Source organism: Anabas testudineus, chromosome 17 (genome assembly GCF_900324465.2).
Source record: "Anabas testudineus chromosome 17, fAnaTes1.2, whole genome shotgun sequence".
In the NCBI taxonomy this organism is placed as follows: domain Eukaryota; kingdom Metazoa; phylum Chordata; class Actinopteri; order Anabantiformes; family Anabantidae; genus Anabas; species Anabas testudineus.
This window is the reverse complement of record NC_046626.1, coordinates 17,864,450-17,882,457: the sequence shown is the minus strand read 5'-3', so window position 1 is coordinate 17,882,457 and position 18,008 is coordinate 17,864,450. Positions and strand designations below refer to the sequence as shown.

At 39.5% G+C, this 18,008-nt stretch overlaps 1 protein-coding gene across 1 annotated transcript in view; it reads left to right on the top strand.

The window, feature by feature from the left end:
* The first annotated feature begins 261 nt into the window (after nucleotides 1-261).
* Nucleotides 262-18,008, top strand: part of LOC113172449 (zinc finger protein GLIS1) — a 35,083-nt gene continuing 17,336 nt past the window's right edge. Inside the window, exons 1-2 of the mRNA XM_026375420.2 lie at nucleotides 262-378; nucleotides 14,855-15,960. Of these exons, the coding sequence (XP_026231205.1) occupies nucleotides 15,055-15,960 (906 nt within the window). The 5' untranslated portion in view covers nucleotides 262-378; nucleotides 14,855-15,054. The remainder of the gene's footprint in view (nucleotides 379-14,854; nucleotides 15,961-18,008) is intronic.

Below are 18,008 nucleotides of genomic sequence, written 5' to 3'. Positions count from 1 at the left end.
TGCACATATTCTAGTGTTAAGGTGAGCTCAGACAAACTTTCCTTGTCCTGTTAAACTCTTCACAAACATCGTCCAGACCTGAAAACTGAGGACATTAAGTAAAATATAAGCACAGCATGTTTTCGAGTGGAGGGATACTCCAAGTGCCAAAAACATTGAGGCCCACATAAGTGTTCCACAATATATTGGCTGCATCCCATCCTCTGTTCAATCAGAAAGAAAAACGGAGTGCGTGTGCGCGCACACGCACGCACGCAGCGAAGCAGATGCTCGCGGTGCGGAGCGCGCTGCACAGACAGTGGGGAGCCCAATCTGCAGGCAGCTATCGCGAAGGAAAGACCTTCCACCGGACGATGAACTATGACTGGACACAAAGCAGTGAGTACAGCGCTTCAGACGCAACTGGACTTCACTTAAAATGTGTTTTTAATGCGTTTCCCTGCAGGAACAGTGAATTGTGTGGATGAGCACGTTACCATGTGATGCGCGTTGTGTTTTACACATTTGCAGAAATCGTCTTCATGCAGATTTAGTGTTGTTCTTATCACGTAGATCAACACACAACCTGCTACAACTGCTTTAGTTGTTGAGGCAGTGATATAATACATCACTGTAAATGTTTGTAACCCTGTTAGCAGGCACACGGACTCCAGCTGACACATGAGCCATTGTTTGTTGGATGTAGATGTGCAGCAATACTTTAAAACCACAAACTTGTCAGAAATATGATAAATGAGGAAAAATGTCCCTAGATAGAAGCTTTTTGGGTTTTTTTCTTTTTGTGATTCTCATCTCTAACTGTACCTCAGCATCTTTGATTACACAAGAACTTGTTTTGATTGTGCAACAAGGATTTGAGGAAGGCAATTAATAGATATGCAGCTATATACTGTAGTGAACTCTTACCCAAATGGTTCCCTGTGATATTTTCCCCCTTATTACTTAAGGGACTCTTCCTTTCCACTCCTCTGCAGTCCACTGATTTATGTAATGTAGTTGGAATGAAAAGTGCTGCGCAGGGGGTGGAAATCTGGCTTACTGAAAGTCAAACAGATGAGGAGGCTTGTTTTAATCATTAGTCTCATGGTATCACTGACATGGAGCTTGTGCTGGGGAATCAAGGTTTATACTTGCAGGTCTAAGCCAGTTTTCCCATTACACAGAGGTGAGTGCAACGAGGGCTGAGTCGCAGTTAACTTCATCAGTTACTTCATTTAATCTTATATATGTGGCTATTAAAACGTCAGTAAACACGGTTTGTACATGAAAAAGCATTTAATTATCGTATTGTGCCTCTGGGAGGTTGATCAGGTTGTTGATCAATAGGAATGACTCACCAATTATTTCACCAGATGCTCAGATTGTTTGTTCAAGTGCGCAGATGGAGAATGGCGCTACGAGCGAGAGACAGCAGCGAGCCAAGATTTGTTTCACCCTAAAATATTTGTTTGCCCTGGCAGTGTATGTTCGCCTTGATTTCACACCAGGGGAATAAAATAACAAAAGCATTTCAGTTTTAGTGGATTGTTATTATTGCTGACTTTGCAAGATGTAAACTGCAGTTTCAAAATATGTCATTGGGTTACAAGTGAAAGTGTGAACCTTGAAGTTCTGCATGGAAGTTGTATAGCTTAAGAGTTTCCAACAATTTATCGCTGCATGTACTACTTTCAAAATGAACACAATTAGTTTTTGACAGTTAACTTCATAAAAAAATAAACAGAATAAAAGGATGTGGAAAGAAGGTTTCAATCATTTGGAGAACTTGCCACAGTAATTTGACTTAGATTTCCTTTATATCCTCTGTCACTTTCATTCACTGACTGACCACAGAGACAAGACTACTAGGTTTTGTCTCTGAAGACTCTTCTTTATGACTCTATTATGTGGCTGGACATTTGGGCTCATTCTCATGCTGCAGAATGAATCTGAAACAAGCACACACCTCCGTGATCATAGAACATGGTGGAGAAGAATGTGCAGTACTGTATGCATGAACAAGGTGAAATATAAATCCAAAGAAGCAAACAACAATGAAATGAGGTAATGCTCAGGAGCAACTAAAGTTTGGCCACCACATAGATAATGTTAAATCTTACTTAGGAATCATGATGATGCAACAGATGCAGCAGCTCCTCTCAAAATTCATGGACTAAGACAGACATAGAGTTTTAGAATTAATGAAAACACAGGTTCTGGCCTCTGTCTGGTCACCCATATAAAAATGCTCAACTGCAACTTAAGGTGCTCTAATAGCATATTCTGTCATCTAATTTGGAAGACTTTTAACTTTTGAAGTTAAATTAAATGATCTCCTGGGAGTTTACTCAATTTGCAAACATATTGCATGGTTTTAATACATTTTAAGAAGGGTATCCAACTAACTATCATGCACTTCGATTAGATAAGTTATTGGGAGCAGGCTCACAACTTACCTTTGCACAAACTTTGGTACAAAGTGACTCTAACAGGAGAAAGATTCATCTTTGATTGCAGGTTGCAGGCAGCAGCATTTATTAGCACAAGCTAAAAAAAGGCAGTTTCAGTCCTACTCTCCTTAACTGTGTTTACATACACTTAGTAACCATGTTACACAGAGAAAACCTCTTTTTTTTACTTACTCGAGTAACCTCCTTACTGAAAATCTATGGGAACATTCGATTTGATTTCTCCTTATTTAAGAAGTAGCTCAATTTTCAGTTAGTAAGTCGTCACTGGAGGCTGACACTCTGCTGTTGTTGTGCATACTAAGGGTTGTAAATGTGTCGTATGTTAAAATTTATATTGTTGTTATCATGGACGGTATGATATGGCACACCTCCAGAAGCTTCTTCGTGTTAAAACCACAATATGCAACTTTTGGTATTCAATCTAGATGTAGAGATCTGAAATAAATCCACCCAGGGCATCAAATACTAAAACTGTGTCAAAACAATATATCCATGGTCTGTGGCCACTGTAAGATGAGTTCAGTTAATTCAGCAAATTCGTAGTGAAATGTTTTTACATTTGTTGAGCTAATTATTCAAATTCCTTTCATTCAGTTAATCACTTTCATTTTAACCAGCTTTAAATGATTTCCTTTACTCACGAGGGTGGTTCTAATCTTCTCAATTTAATGTGAGTATTTCCCAACATGCAGAACTTTTTTTTCTTCACTAGAAAACTCCCAAAATAAAAAACACAAATGTCAGAAAATTAAAAACACCATTTGTAAAAGTACCCAATAAAATCTTTAAAGCAGTTAGCTGCAGAGCAAAGAAAGAATAAAAGCAGTTATTTTCATGGCTACAGAAGAGTTACTCATGCTCTTTCGAGTATGAAGCTTTCACAGTAAATGTAATTATAATGCAGCTAATGGAAACACCTGTTCTTTTGTTGGAGGTTTTACTAAAACCTGAGCCTGCAGTTCTCTGTGGTGACCAACAGAGGTCATTTAAAGTCATGGGTTTGTTACTAATGCCTCTTTAATACTTGTGTTTACATTACGTAGAGCAGGATGACCTAATGTATTTAATTAAGGGTTCAAAGTCACAAAGAAACACTGATCATATGGGAGGCATTAGTGTTAGGCAAGAAACAAATTTGCTTTCTTTGACGTAAATATTTGTTACTATGCCTCTAAAAAAACAGCCCGGAGTCAGAATTTGTCAGAACCCATCTCATGCCACTTTGCACTGTCGTAGCCTGACAGCGGTCCCTGTGTTCCTAGCATGCTGATCAAACGGGTCGTCACTTGTTTTTCTCAGCTGCCCGGTCCCTACATACCTTTCACGGACATTAACAGTGACTGCCCAACAAGCAGAGCTCATTTTGGTTTGGTTCAGAGATGTTATTCCTGGCCAGAGGTGCATGCTCTTTTGCAACACCCAAGAGTGACACAGCGGGGTAATATGACCCGCTGCAAGTATCAGAGGTAACAGTTTCAACATTGTTTCTGGTGTGTATTAACTGCAAGCTAATGTATTTTAAAATCGTGTTTACTTGGGAAATTATTAAACCGCCTAGAACTTTTCTTTTTTGTGCAGTCCAGTGAATTAGTGAGGTTATAAAAGCTTCAGTTAATACACAGAGGGTAGTTTGTCTTTACATGATGATTATGAACTCCAGATCCTTGCTTAGGGTCATTCTCACAATACATAAATGAAAAACAAATGTATTAAAGAAATGTGCGTGTATGTGTGTACGCTGTTTGGTTTGATTTTGAATCCATATTTAAGTGCATGCAAACCTTTCATCTGCTTCTTGATTGAATGATTCACTTTTTTAGTGTTGGACAGAGCTGGAAACTGTAAAGTAGCAACAGTATAAGAGTTATGTACTAGCAGTATAGTATAATAGTAATAGTTGTATACTTTATGTATCAAAATTGACTTAAAAGTACAGGTAGTACGTCAAAGAAGACGTTTGATCGAGTTGATGCATCATTAGTTGAAAGTTGCAGGTGGTCCAGGTGACCCTGATCATTTTACATTAATACAAAAACATTAGAGAGATGATCAGGAAAAAATGAGACGTGGATCAAAATCTGTGATGGTTGTACCAACCTTTTTATCACTGAATGCTCTAGTCTACACAAGCTGTGCAGCTGTGAGCGCATCCAGGTAAGCAGGGCGGTGTTTGATGTGTACTTTCATACTAAAGTGTGTCGTGCAGACTTTTGTGAAGAGACTCTTGTTAGTTTATGTGTTGTTTTTTTCCGATAGGGGAGTGAATGCAAATGCACATTTGTTCATGCACATTAGGTCAAAGTCAAACTGCAGCTGTAGATGTTAATAATTGGTTTATAAACAGATTTTAGTCCAGATGTCCTGCAGCTCTGTTCCAGAAGTTATTAGTGATCAGACTGATGAGACTACAAAGGTTTCTAAACTTTGCAAACCTAATTGCTTCTATGTGATCTACCAACAAATAGTAATTACAGTAACAAAGTCATTAATCACAGCTTATAAACCCATCATAAATGACACGATATCACTCTACTAGCACTTCAACCTCATCATACTTGTTCTTAAATGTATTTGCCTTTAGTATCGCAATGTCACAATGACATGCTTACCAAACTCTTCCAACATTCTTCGGTTGCACTGGATGAACTGAAAAAAAAACAAACAGTATGCAGTCATTCTGAAAAAAAAAAGTGCAATAACTGATTATTTTTGGTCACTTAGGAGCAACAAAACAAGCAGGATCCCAGTGCTGACATACATTATTATCACCTTATAAAGCTGTGATGGTGAACACCCAGCAGACTCAGAACAATTTCACAAGAAGGAAACTGTCCGTAGAAATGACCTCTTTCACATTACGTATAATTATATAAATAAACCTTTCATTTTTTTAAATACAATAGAATGTGACCAGGGCAGCTTTAAAAAACAAATACAGTTTGACATTGAAACCATCCAATTCGACTTGATAAAACTCTGTTGTTCTTTATTCTTGAAAAGTTCATATTTTGCAGATGAAGCTTTTATGAAGGATAACGCAATAAAGATAATTAGTTTATTTCCCAAGAGTTTCTCAGTGGGAGGTTCGAGTTGCGGCAGCAAGAGAGCACAGAGGTTGATTAAAACAGTACGGAAGCAATAAACGATATAACAGCATACATATTGCTAAATAAACTCAACAAAGAAGAGTAATAGTCCGAGAAAAATGAGAATATTATCATGTCAAATTAACAGTACACTTCTCACGGTGCATTTATTTACAGCCAGTAGCAACATGATGTGCTGTTTTTTGTTAGTTGGTGTTGGGACATGTACAAAAGAGAGGACCTAAAGGATGGATGTAGAGGGAAATGTTCCAGTTAGGCTTAAATATTATTACTGGGAGCCAGTGAGACCGACATACAAGCATAACAAATATAGCAGTTAAAGTGATGTGTCACGATTAATGATGTGTAGTACACACAGCTTTTCTCGTTGCATCTACTCTCAGAGGAAAATAAATTTACATTTCAAAGTTTGAGTACAAAAACAAGCTGAAAGAATTCAGAGGCCCTGCTGGAAACACAGGGAGGAATGTTGAACTCTATACTCGAAACTACAATGTGCGTTTTCAGTGAATGTCAGAAAGGGAGTTGTTGGTCAGTGTTGTTTTGTTTTGGCTTGAATACATGTCCGTGTTGCAAAGTCACGGTTGCAACTTGAAACACATGGATTCATTTGCTTTTAGAGTAATTTAATAAGCTTATCTCTTTTTTGGCTTTATTCACACAAATATATTGGTTATTTTTCCTGTGGAGAAAGTTGTTGTGATTTGCTAGTAGTGGTATGGCATAAAGAAGGCAGTGAGGCATCGATTTCCCTCAGCCACCTCCATGTCTATTCAAATAACTGAATTAACACGTGCATCTCCACTCGTTACTACAGTATTGAATTATGGCGTGTGCACCGTTAGAACATTTTCTTGTTTCCCAACATCGTTTTTTTTGTTTTGTCTTGTTTTCGTTTTGTTTTTTTGCAGTTATGTAGTGGGCAGCTGTGTAGAGATGAGAGAGGAGCCTGGGTTTCAACTTGTTTTTTTAGTATTTTCTGTCACTTTTCATGTGAACATCTGACTGAGACACTAACGCTGTTTTTGAGGAGAGACTGCACAGTTATCCCTGTCTTTAAGCCATATTTATCACAGCCAGCTTTTCACTCTGCATTCCTCTGTGCCTGTCTTTTTTTTATGTGGTCACACAACACATCTTACAAACTAGTTCTAATCAAGCCAAACCCAACATAAGAACATACGATGCTATTCCAGTTTGTTGCAGCATAGCTGTAGCACAGCAGCGTGACACCATGGGTGTTTATGTTGCAAAAGTCCTGTCAGTATAAACTGTTGAAAATGACTGCTTGAAATAATTTTATGAGCACAGCTTATCATGACATCCTTCAGTTTTATGAGCCTATGGTAGTAATAGATCTACAGCTCCACTGTGACCTGGCAAATGAATTATCTGTTGAAGAGAAAACATTGGAGAAAAATTGCGGAGGATGAGAATGAAGGATGGCATGGTGGTGCAGGACGATGGCTGCAGTGAGAGAAAGGTTTGACCTGGAGCTACCTTTGTGTCTGTGCTCAGCAGACCTCCACCCTTTAAGAGATGATGCAGAAAAAAGGGGAAAGGCAGACGAGAAACCAGGATGATGGTAGATGGGGCACAGCAAGTTGGATAAGACACAGCATAAGAGCAAAGAAGGAAGGTCTTTATAGGCATGACAGGAAAAGGGATGTTTGAGGTGTGGTCCTCTTTACTGTATATACAGTTATATCACATGTCTTAGTGGATAGAATGACTATGCACGTTCAAAGCTAACACTGAAGCACATTCTGTCTGAAATGTTGAAAAGATGGTTAGTTTTAGTTTTAGTAGAGGATCCTCACACAGAAAGACGTTCAGGGTAGGTTAAGAGTTGACTCATTGAATAATTGAATGTTTCTATACAACATTAATGAGAAGATGCCAATATGTTGGTACTTAAAATGAATTAAATATACACAGGTGATGTTTTTCTCCCCACCAAAATATCCAATCCACAACATCCTGTTTCTATTTTCTGTCCTCCATCATCAATAAGCTGCAACATCAAGTTTCAAGACTCTGACATTATTATATTTCTGTTCTTGGGTTCAGGCACTAACAGCACTGGTTTAAGGTCACTTGGCAGGAAGATTCATGAGTGCTGACGGCTACTGAGATCCACGATTCAAGGAGCTTCAATTGGACTTTTAGAGAGTCTGCATAGGGTGCAGACTTCTTTAGGCTGCTTATAATCTGCTAAATTTAACAAGCAAAGGTTATCGCTTGTCTCTCATTGGTGTGATAATGTAATATTGTTATTGTTAATATTGTCAAACTGTTTATTCAGCCAAGAGTAATAGCTTAATTATATGGACCAGACTTAATTTCAGGCTATTTGAGTTCCCCTGTTGTGGTTCTGTGTACATTATTTGACTATTTTCCCACATTACCATTACCAGTACTGTCTGCTAGTAATTCTCCCATGACATAATATGGAGGAGTGCTGCTGGAAAGTGATGCTTGATATAGTCTTGACTGGCCTATTGGCTAAAATACTGATGGTTCACCATACATAGGCTACAAAAACCACTACATGTAAAACAATCTATTTTCACTAGGTTTCTCAGACCAAATACCACCCAAAATTTGTTTGGAAAGACACATTGGAGTCAGTCAGTACCCACCACACCAGACTCCAGAGTCCATCGGCGAAGAGTTTAAACAGACGTCTTGTGAAGCTGCTTCTATTTCAAGACGCTGGCAGGATAAGGAGTCCAAGTAGAGTCCGTAAGCTGCTGCTGGCCCTGCTATATCTCGTTCATGGGCTCTGCTCAAACTGTTGTGTGGTTTGGACCGAGTCGCTGTCATTTCACTGGAATTTCCTGCCATCTGCGCTCAGTCAAAGTTTCTCACAGATCCACACCTGCTCGTAAATGTTCAGGTCTGCCAGGAGGACAGGACAGAGGGATACTGTAGGTGAGCTGTGAAGGAGGCAGAGGGGGCAGCTTAACACTCGCTTTTCAAGATTTAGAACAGTGAAAGAGAAATTTACTCGTGTGTAAAGGAAATGAGACAAAAAGATGAAAGAAGAAATTTTAACACCAGCTAAAGAAAATAACACATCACATATCACGTTTCATTCTCACAAACTATTTTCTGCACTTACTGTTATGCTTTTATATAAGAATTCCTGCTGTATACCAGTGGTGGAAGAACTATCAAGTTAGAACTTGTACTTGATTAAAAATATCCATAAAACAATCTCAAACAGTTTGACTATTGACGTTCAAATACAGTTTATCTATTAGCTTAGCATAAAATGAAGAAGGTGTGGAGGGTGTGAAAACAAACCTTGAAGTGTGATCAGGGTTCAGCATGAGAAAACTTTGATGTTGTCCTTGATGGACAGGTATCGGACCACACAGTGCATTGCAGCTTGCTGTGAGGCTGCATAGACTGGTTAGAGCCACAACATTAATACCACCTGATGTTAAAAAAAGTGGTTTGTATGTAAAATAACAGAATTAATTCTCTAAGCTCCATCCAGTAAAAATAGACACTGCTGGCCATTAGCTTGCAAGCATTGCACATTTTCTAAAAGCTCCATGTGTCTCACTATCAAGGAAGAGCCCTGGAAGGATCACTGTGTCTAACATTAACAGTAATTCAATCCTCAAACGAAGACGAGATGTCTGAATTGTCATAACACATCCTCATTTTGTGCAATGGGACACTGTGTTATTCACCTGCTCTCCCTAAGTTTGCTTTGCCTCGAAATCTGTGCCAAAGTGCCAGACACTTTTTCTGGCTACAGCCACGCAGCAAAATCTCCTCCAGTACTGTGGAACAGGGAGTGTTACACATCAGTGATATCAAATCCATCAAAATAACTGAGAGGATTTTACTAGTACAGAACTGTGAGTTTTTCACATTCGGCACATTGAACACATCTAAAAGACTTCAGGTCAAACTGGGTCAGAGCACTGCGTCAAAGCACTTATAGGACTGTCACAAATCCAGGACTTTGTTAACTCGAAGCCAGCTGTGATTTTATACAGTCGAAGCAGTCACCAGCACTGATAAGGTAACTTGACTTTTATGTGAATGACCCTGTAATGAGTGATTTTTCCAAAACTAACACCACATGTGGTTAAATCACACACTTAGCTCACACTCAGCATAAGGCTGAAATCAATTCACTCTGCCTCTGACATTTCAATAAATAAGAAGCTACATCATTATCCTCTTTATCTGTGAAGGGCTGACGCTGACGTTCACTTAAAGAACTATGCTCACCCAGTAAACCTTGGCCTGGGAACTATTTTTAATTTAAATAACACTTCAGTGGATCTTTATCTTTGGCAAAAACAAACTCTGTTCTGTACTGGACTTTTGGTGGAGCCTTGCAATCCTCGCATCAGATCTCTGCCTTGTGTGCACAGTGACCTTTAGACACGTCTTGGTGGCATTGGCATCACCACTGAATGCTGTTGTGGTATTGGTGCTGCTTCAACAACTTTGACATCGCCTCCTTCAGTGATGGGGGCAATGTCAATGTCAGTAGCTCAACTGTTAAGTGTAGGACTTTCTACTTGTGTGAAAAACACTATAATCAGCACCTTGTTCTCTCTGACCTTAAATAAGAGGTGCAAGACTCACACTGAACCATCATTCAAAATCCCAGAGGGAAGTGGTTTGAAAATGTGGAAACACTTATCATGGGGGCAGCTTTCAGCCATGTGGCCTCCATTAATTGTATTAACGTATACAGGTGTTTGGTACACCTGTTTTCTGTAGCCTCACCGTACACTCGATTTGCTTTGGCTACTTGTTGTGGCTCTAGTTCAACATGAAATAAACAGTCTAAAAAGACTTTGTGTTCACTGGCGACACAGATCCTTCAGTCCTTATGCTAAAATCCAGGAATGCAGGAGTTTGTCATATTTAATTAATAAGCTCTTGTTGCTCTAGTTATTATTTGCTGGTTTTCTGGAAGTTGAGTCATGGCGACTGACTCAACTTCATTTTGCTGCAAACTTTGCAGCTGAATCCTCTACGTTGGAGCAGAAATCTGAAAGGACAGCAAGGAAAGCGACAGAATGGATCTAACAAGAAAGAAGTCCAGTTGCCATGACTCATCTTCCAGATAACCTCACCTGGATGACTGAGAACCTTCACCAACAATATTACAGGTTTGTTTTCCTGGACCGTTTGAGGAATCATAGCTTGGGAAAATTAATAAGTTGTAAACCGTGAGCGTGCCAGTAGAAATCTGTAGTCATTCTGTAAATTTTACCAGGTGTGAAATGCGTTTAACTGTAAGAATGTAAACCAGCATCTGTTAGAAAAGAGCTCATTCAATTTCCTCTGGATAAATAAAGGTTAATGACCTGAAAGCAGAGTGAGTTATGATTTATTATCAAACTCCGAACTTCACAAAATTGGCTTCACAGAATTAATCTATTTTGAAAACGGAGGCCGTGAAGCGCAAATTATTTAAAGAAGTGTAAACTCTCACCCTCCGGCCAACTTTCTCCATTACTGGGATACTGGTCTCTCATGTCTTTTATAAAAACACAAGCAACAGTTGTATAACTAGTGAAGTAATTCACATGTTTCTTTAATGCAGAGCCAAACTCATTTATGAGAATTTCTTCCTCTGCAAACTTATTGTCCAAACCAGAAATATACTGCACCTGTGGGTATTTCTACACTAAAAAACTGTGCTCATGTATTTGTTAGTTCACTCGATCAGACACTTATGCTCCTCAATCTCATAAAATGTTATGTTTTATATAAAAAATTTGTATAAAGATATGTCAGGATTGCAAATCTCAGACAATAATGATGTAGCCCAGTGATGTGTTTTTGTCTTTTGCAGTAATATGACAGGAACTCATTATACTACATGTATAATGTTGTCTACAAGGCATATTAACAAAATAATTCCAACATTTATTTAACTTTTAGGAACAGGAATAAGGCAGCGAAAAATGCCACATCCCAGAAAATTAATACCTGTGTCTATACAGTAGTTGCTGTTGCTATCGGCCCCATCATAAAGTGATAATATGCTGGTGATGTTGTTGTCGGGGTAGGACCAGTGAGCAGCTCTTCTGTGTTCGGGCTGACACTAATGTTCCACTGTTATAGCTGTAAAATGAGTAAATATTTGATTTGGGTCAAAATGAGAAAAGCACACACAATGCTCACTTGCACCTGTTTCTTTACAGCATTTTCTGCACAATGAAAAACGATAAAATAAAACTATTAAACTGTATAATTTACATGGCCGCATACCAAAGAGTTCGTCATTAGTCATTAAGACTAGAATTCGGAAACTGGATGTTGTCTGTTCACATCTATCATTTCAATAAGGATCTTTTTCCCATGTTTAAGTTGAACTGAAAAGTTTGTAATTCAAGAACCAAAGTGCTTATTGTTGAGACAAGTACACATTTACTTGTCCTGAAATGCCACAGCTGTGTTTAGCTAACCTCAGCGAGTGAGTGTTTAAAAGACACCACATGAGACGGGCCTGCTATTTTACAACGTTAGTTGGCTCAGTTGAGGCTTTGTGGGACACTTTTCTTAGTTTTACTGTCTGACTCTTCTTTCTGGATTTGGACCAAAGTGGTTTGTGAACAGACACTGCTAAAAAAATCCCCCTTTTGCTATTTTTGCTCCTGGATTTCACAGCTAGATTTATGGTGGATGTTTACATGCAGATAGTGAGATACTATTTAGATCAAAAAACTACGGTGAACCTAATTTATTTTTTAATTGTAGTACATATAATGTTTTGTTTGCATCTAAAATCCCTCAGTTTTCCCTCGAAACTCTTATATTGGTTTTTGCTCTTAAAGCCAACAGGTACTAGGTTGCAATTATCATACTTCATAATGACCAAACCACTTCTGCTGCTTTCTTATCATTAATCCTGCTCAAGCCGTTGACACACAGACGCATCACAACCTCTCTAATTAAGACTCAACCACAGTTCCCATGACTGGTCTGCTACACAACTTTGGTGGGGGGAACTCCGGCACTTTACGGGAAGAATCATAAAACTGTAAACCAGACTATACCAGGAAACTATGTGCATGAACCTACACTTAGCGAGTCCTTCGTCAGCTAATATAACTACAGAACTAAACTTACTCATCCTCTTAGCTGTGTCAGTTTCTGGCTCATAAAATAGCCATCCACATAAAAATCCCATTGAATGGTTCCAATGACTAATTGCACATGGCAGGGATCCTGTTGTAAATTAGATCAATATCTGGCAGAGAGTAGTTCATTCCAATAAACACCCAAAGAGTTTTGCACAGTGGAGCTACTGTATATGTGAAGGAGTTGGGGAACTTCTGTTTGACCCACCACTTTCCAGCCTCCCTGTCTTGCATCACTACCGAGCAAAGAGATGTGGTTCATTGCATTTCTTCAGTTAATAAGCATCTGGACAAGGTTCCAGGCCATCAGCCGCCACACAACGCTTTTCAGTTTGCTGCAAGGGTGGCCTTAATGCCTGCAGAAGCGAACAGTACCAACCTTTACAGCAGCTCAAATGAAGCCAAATATACACTCACTGCAGTGTTGCACTCAGAGATGTTTGATTGAAGTCTGCTGACAAGCGGGACAGGCACATTGTTTGTTTGGGTTTTACCTCATCCAAAAGCTTCTCCGCTGTTCACCTCGGTCCATTAGTTTTTAATGATTGAGCACAGTGATGGAAGTGAGGGAATAACATTCAAATAGTGACACATTTTGTGTTTTATGTTTCAGCTCTTCACATGGCATAGCAGGCTGAGTCATAGCTTTGCAGCATTGCAAGAAAATTAGTCATTTTGTTTGATATCTGCTCACAGAGCCAGCAGGCGAATAAAACATCAAATTCTGCATATACAAGTGGCAAGAAAAAGTATGTGAACCTTTTGCAATTTAATGGTTTTCATCAATTTGTTATAAAATCGATCTGATCTTAATCTAAGTCAAGAGCATTAACAAATATAATGTGCCTAAAATAATAAGACATAACAAATTGTTATCTGTTATATCTTTATTAAGAACATCCATAAAAACCTCACAGTGCGAGTGGAAAAAGTATGTGAAAAGTATGTGAAGGAATAATGACTTCAAACAAGCAGTAAAAAACAAATGCTCAAAGAATCAGGTGTTAGCAAGTTAGAAAAATTAGTTTGGAGGTGTGGACTAGAGCTACTTGGACTGACAAAAAACACTTTTTGAGTATGCTTATGTGAGCCATGCCTCGTCAAAAGAAACTTTCAGAGGATCTATGATCAAGAATTGTTGGTTTACAAAAGGCTGGAAAGGGTAAGTGATGTCAAAGACTTTTAACCAGTCTACAGTTAGACAATCTACAAATGGAGACACTTTGGGACTGTGGCTACTCTACCAAGAAGTGGGCGACAAGTCAAAATGGCCTCAAGAGCACAGTAACGCTCATTAATGAGGTAAAGAAGCAACCCTGAGAAACAGCCAAAGATTTGAAGGCATCATTGGAACTGGCGAACATCTGTGTTCATGAGTCTACAGTAAGTAAAACACTGAATAAGCATGGTGTCTATGACAGGACACCACGAAGGAAGCTGCTGCTTATTAAAAAGAACATTAATGCACGCCTAAAGTTTGCCAAAGAGCACATGGGGGGGGTCAACAAGTAATTCATTTCAAGGGGTCACATACTTTTCCACTATCACTATGAGGTTTTTATGGTTGTTCTTTATAAAAATATTTGTTAATACTCTTGACTTAGATCACATTCTATGACAAATGAATGCAGAAAACCAAAGGTTCACATACTTTTTCTTGCCACCGTAGGTCTTGTGGTGTAGTGTTACATGTATGAATAAAGTTTATTGTGTCTCCAGAGGACGCTGTGAGAAATATGCAGCCCTGTCTCTCCTGTCTAAAAATATTGGCCCCAGATTTTGACCCAGTGAAGAAATCATGGAACAAAAAAAGACATTACAGTCTCATCCAAAAGTATTGAAACAACAAGGCTAATTAATTAGCTTTTTGCCACGAAATTCAGAATTTCAACTTTTGTTTGATGTTGTCCTGAAAAAGAAAGAAACCACTGGTGTTCTGAGCATAAACAAACAAATTAGCCTCCTTTAGAGGGGACTGTATGTCTAGTTCTGCAGGTACCATTCACGTACATGTCCAACTACAATACAATAGTTGTATTTGTGTTGAAGTAAAATATCCTCCACAGGGTCACAAAGCTGATACATGATGAGTTTCAGAAAGTGTTTTGTATTCGTGATTTTTGTCTTTTTAAGTGACTCATCTGGGTTTGGTTTCTGTCTCCCACAGAGCACGAGAGATGACTGACCACGCTGCAGTTTGGAACAAATAACAGAAGATCACACATGCCGAATTCACCAGCAGATCCAATTTAATCTAATTCGATTGAAAGATGCTGTGGATGGATTTTTAAAGTTGTTCCAAGACAGTCATTGTTAAAGATTTTACTGACGCTAACTCTTGGTGGTAGTCAGAGAGTGGGGGCCAGGATGTGGCCCCCGGACCTTGGGCCTCCAGACGTCCAGCTGACTCTTCCTGGCTTTGGGAGTGTGTTTGAAGATGCAGAGGACCTTCAGGCACCGCTGTCTTCTGGTGGCTTCTGTCAATCGTCAATTCACTCAGGAGGTCTGTGCTGTCTTCCAAGGACATCGCTGTCGCTGTCGTCCCTGGGGCGAGACCTCACCTCCTTACTCAACTGTAAGACTAATGGATCTCACATAGACCAGACTGTGGAGGACTTTGCCACCACAGCGCACACAGACCCTAAAAACAACACAGAGAGGTTTGGTTGCTACCCCCAGCCCTCACTCCCTTTATCCTACCTGCTCACCAACTCTGCCACCTCTCCTTCTTTCTGCCCCCCTTCATCCTCCATTTCCTCTACCACGTCCTCGTCATCTTTATTTTTTGCCTCTTCTTTGCCTCTTCCTGATGCCAACAACAAAGCATCTCACCCACAACTGAAGCTGCAAGACGAGTATCATTCGATCAAACAGGAGCCTGCAGATGATTTCTCCCCATGTAAGAAGGAGCCGTTTCACGTAAGCAACCAGCAGGGGGAGCTGTTCCACGTCGGACAGAACCTACAAGTCCACGATGGTCAAGACAGGCCTCAGACCGCTCTGCATTCCCCAAGGCTTAACGGACCTGATGGACAGGTCCCGACAGGCGACCAACAGGAGCAGTCGTGCCATTGGATTGACTGCAGTGCCACGTACAGCAGCCAGGAGGAGCTGGTGAGGCACATCGAGAAGGTTCACATCGACCAGCGCAAAGGGGAAGAGTTTGCATGTTTCTGGGCCGGCTGCGTGCGACGCCACAAACCCTTCAACGCCCGCTACAAGCTGCTCATCCACATGAGGGTTCATTCTGGTGAAAAACCCAATAAATGCATGGTGAGTTTGTTGGTTTCTGCATGAATTATCACAAGAAATAAAATTTATAAACTGTTAAACATTTTCAGAGGACAAGGTAAGATTAAACACATGTGCATTTTACATCTGAAAACAGTGTGGATGGCCACGAAGCAGCTCCAATAAACATAAATGACAACAGAGACAGTAGCTTCTCAGTGGAGTTTTTTATCTCTACTGGATTTTTGTCTACAGTCAGCACAGAGACATCTTAATGTTAATCGTATCAGCAGTCTTTCTTTAATTCTTAGGCAATTCTGCAGTAAGAAAGGAAGGTTTTTTTAGTTTCTTCAGCCACGAGCTTCACGCAAAATGCAGTAAATCTCATCCTTTCCGACTTCGTGTTCATTTCAAATAGTCCGTTCAGAGGTTTAACTGGATTTAAGAGGCATTAACCAGCTTACAGTACTTCTCTCACACAGCTGCTGATCAACAGCCTGTTGAGAGATGATCAAACAGTTTCCTCTCCTCACAACAGGTTTCCCTTACTCATGCATGCCAGAGGAAGAAACGTGGCAGTGTTGAATGAATGAAGGATGTGTTCATGGAACTGAGCCTCCAAGAACCAGCCTGGTTATTCTGACAAATGCAATTAATGTGGTTTTTATGTCTAGTGATGTAATATGTAGATAAATCATTTATTCCTGTAGATGCTGTGTTTTTACAAAGACTCTTTCCTGACTTGTGTGACAGATATATTGTGTTTCCTGTGTCAGTTTCACATTAAAAGCCCCCAGTTATTTACCAGATTTAAATGTAAAATAGCAGCTGCAGGATATGTTGAGTTAACATTTGTCTTAACACGACTTTAATAGATGTAATGAGAGTGATCGATAAGAAGAGGTTCATATAATTTAAATACATTTACATTAAAATCAGTCATTTGTGCATGTGTATGATCAATGTTACAACAGTGAAAGATCCTGCACTCAGTGGCCAAACCTCAGTGATTATACAGTAGGTAGCACTGGTGGAAAGTACATTTACTCAAGTACAGTCCAGTTGTATACAAGCTTCAGTACTTGTTCATCAATCATAAAAAATGCGGGGGTGGGTGGTAAAATAAGCAGACAAATCATTCACTTCAGTAGAAACTTGAGAAAACTATTTATGCAAAATACTGTACATAAACAATGAAGTAATACATGAGCTCAAAGTGACACAGTGACTACGACAAACTAAACAACCGTGATGTTTCTGCATTAACCATCACGACAGTGGCCGCTGAGACCCAGCGTGGCATCACCCTCATCACCATTTTGTGAGAACAAGTTTGGTTTTGTACCAAACCCCTGTCCGTGAGGCCCTCTGTAGTTCCCCAGCGACTCGACTACTGTCATCAACCTGGGACTCATAATAATTTATTTAGAAGTTTTCATTCAGGCGCACGCTTCCTCTTTAAGTGAATTAGTTCATTAATATAACCTGCTGCCAGCTTGTAAATATATTACTACTGCGAGTCGCCAGCAAACATATTAATAAGATTAAATCAACACCAACACAAAAAATAGTCATAAGTCACACTTGAACTACGTGAATAGCGTCATTTCATTTTCATAAAGCGCTCAGGCCAAAACATGTAAATAAAGTCACAGCTGGTGCTGCAATGGAAAACGAATATTCCAAATGAATGTAGTCAGTGTTTGTTAATGAATTCAGCCTTCTTTACCAGCTCGTAATGTCAAGTCTCACGATTAAACAGGTGTTATTACCGCAGTAAACACAAGTTCCCAAAGCGAATTTAAATTCACTGTGGTAGAGTCATCACTCATAATTTATGGTGCTGGGATGACATTCGTATGTGGATTCAATTAAAGGATAAGTCTTTTTTTTTTTTCACTGCCAGCAAATCCCACAAAAAGCTGAAAACCTACAGCGATTCAAGTCCCAAGTTTCGTCTGTGTAGTCGAACGTGAAATTCTTCTCACTGTAAACTATTAAAAACACATCATTGCCCTGGCTGAACATGGGCACTGTACTGTAGTTCACTATGAGCCAGGCCCATAATTACAGTTGAGACTGTTTTCATT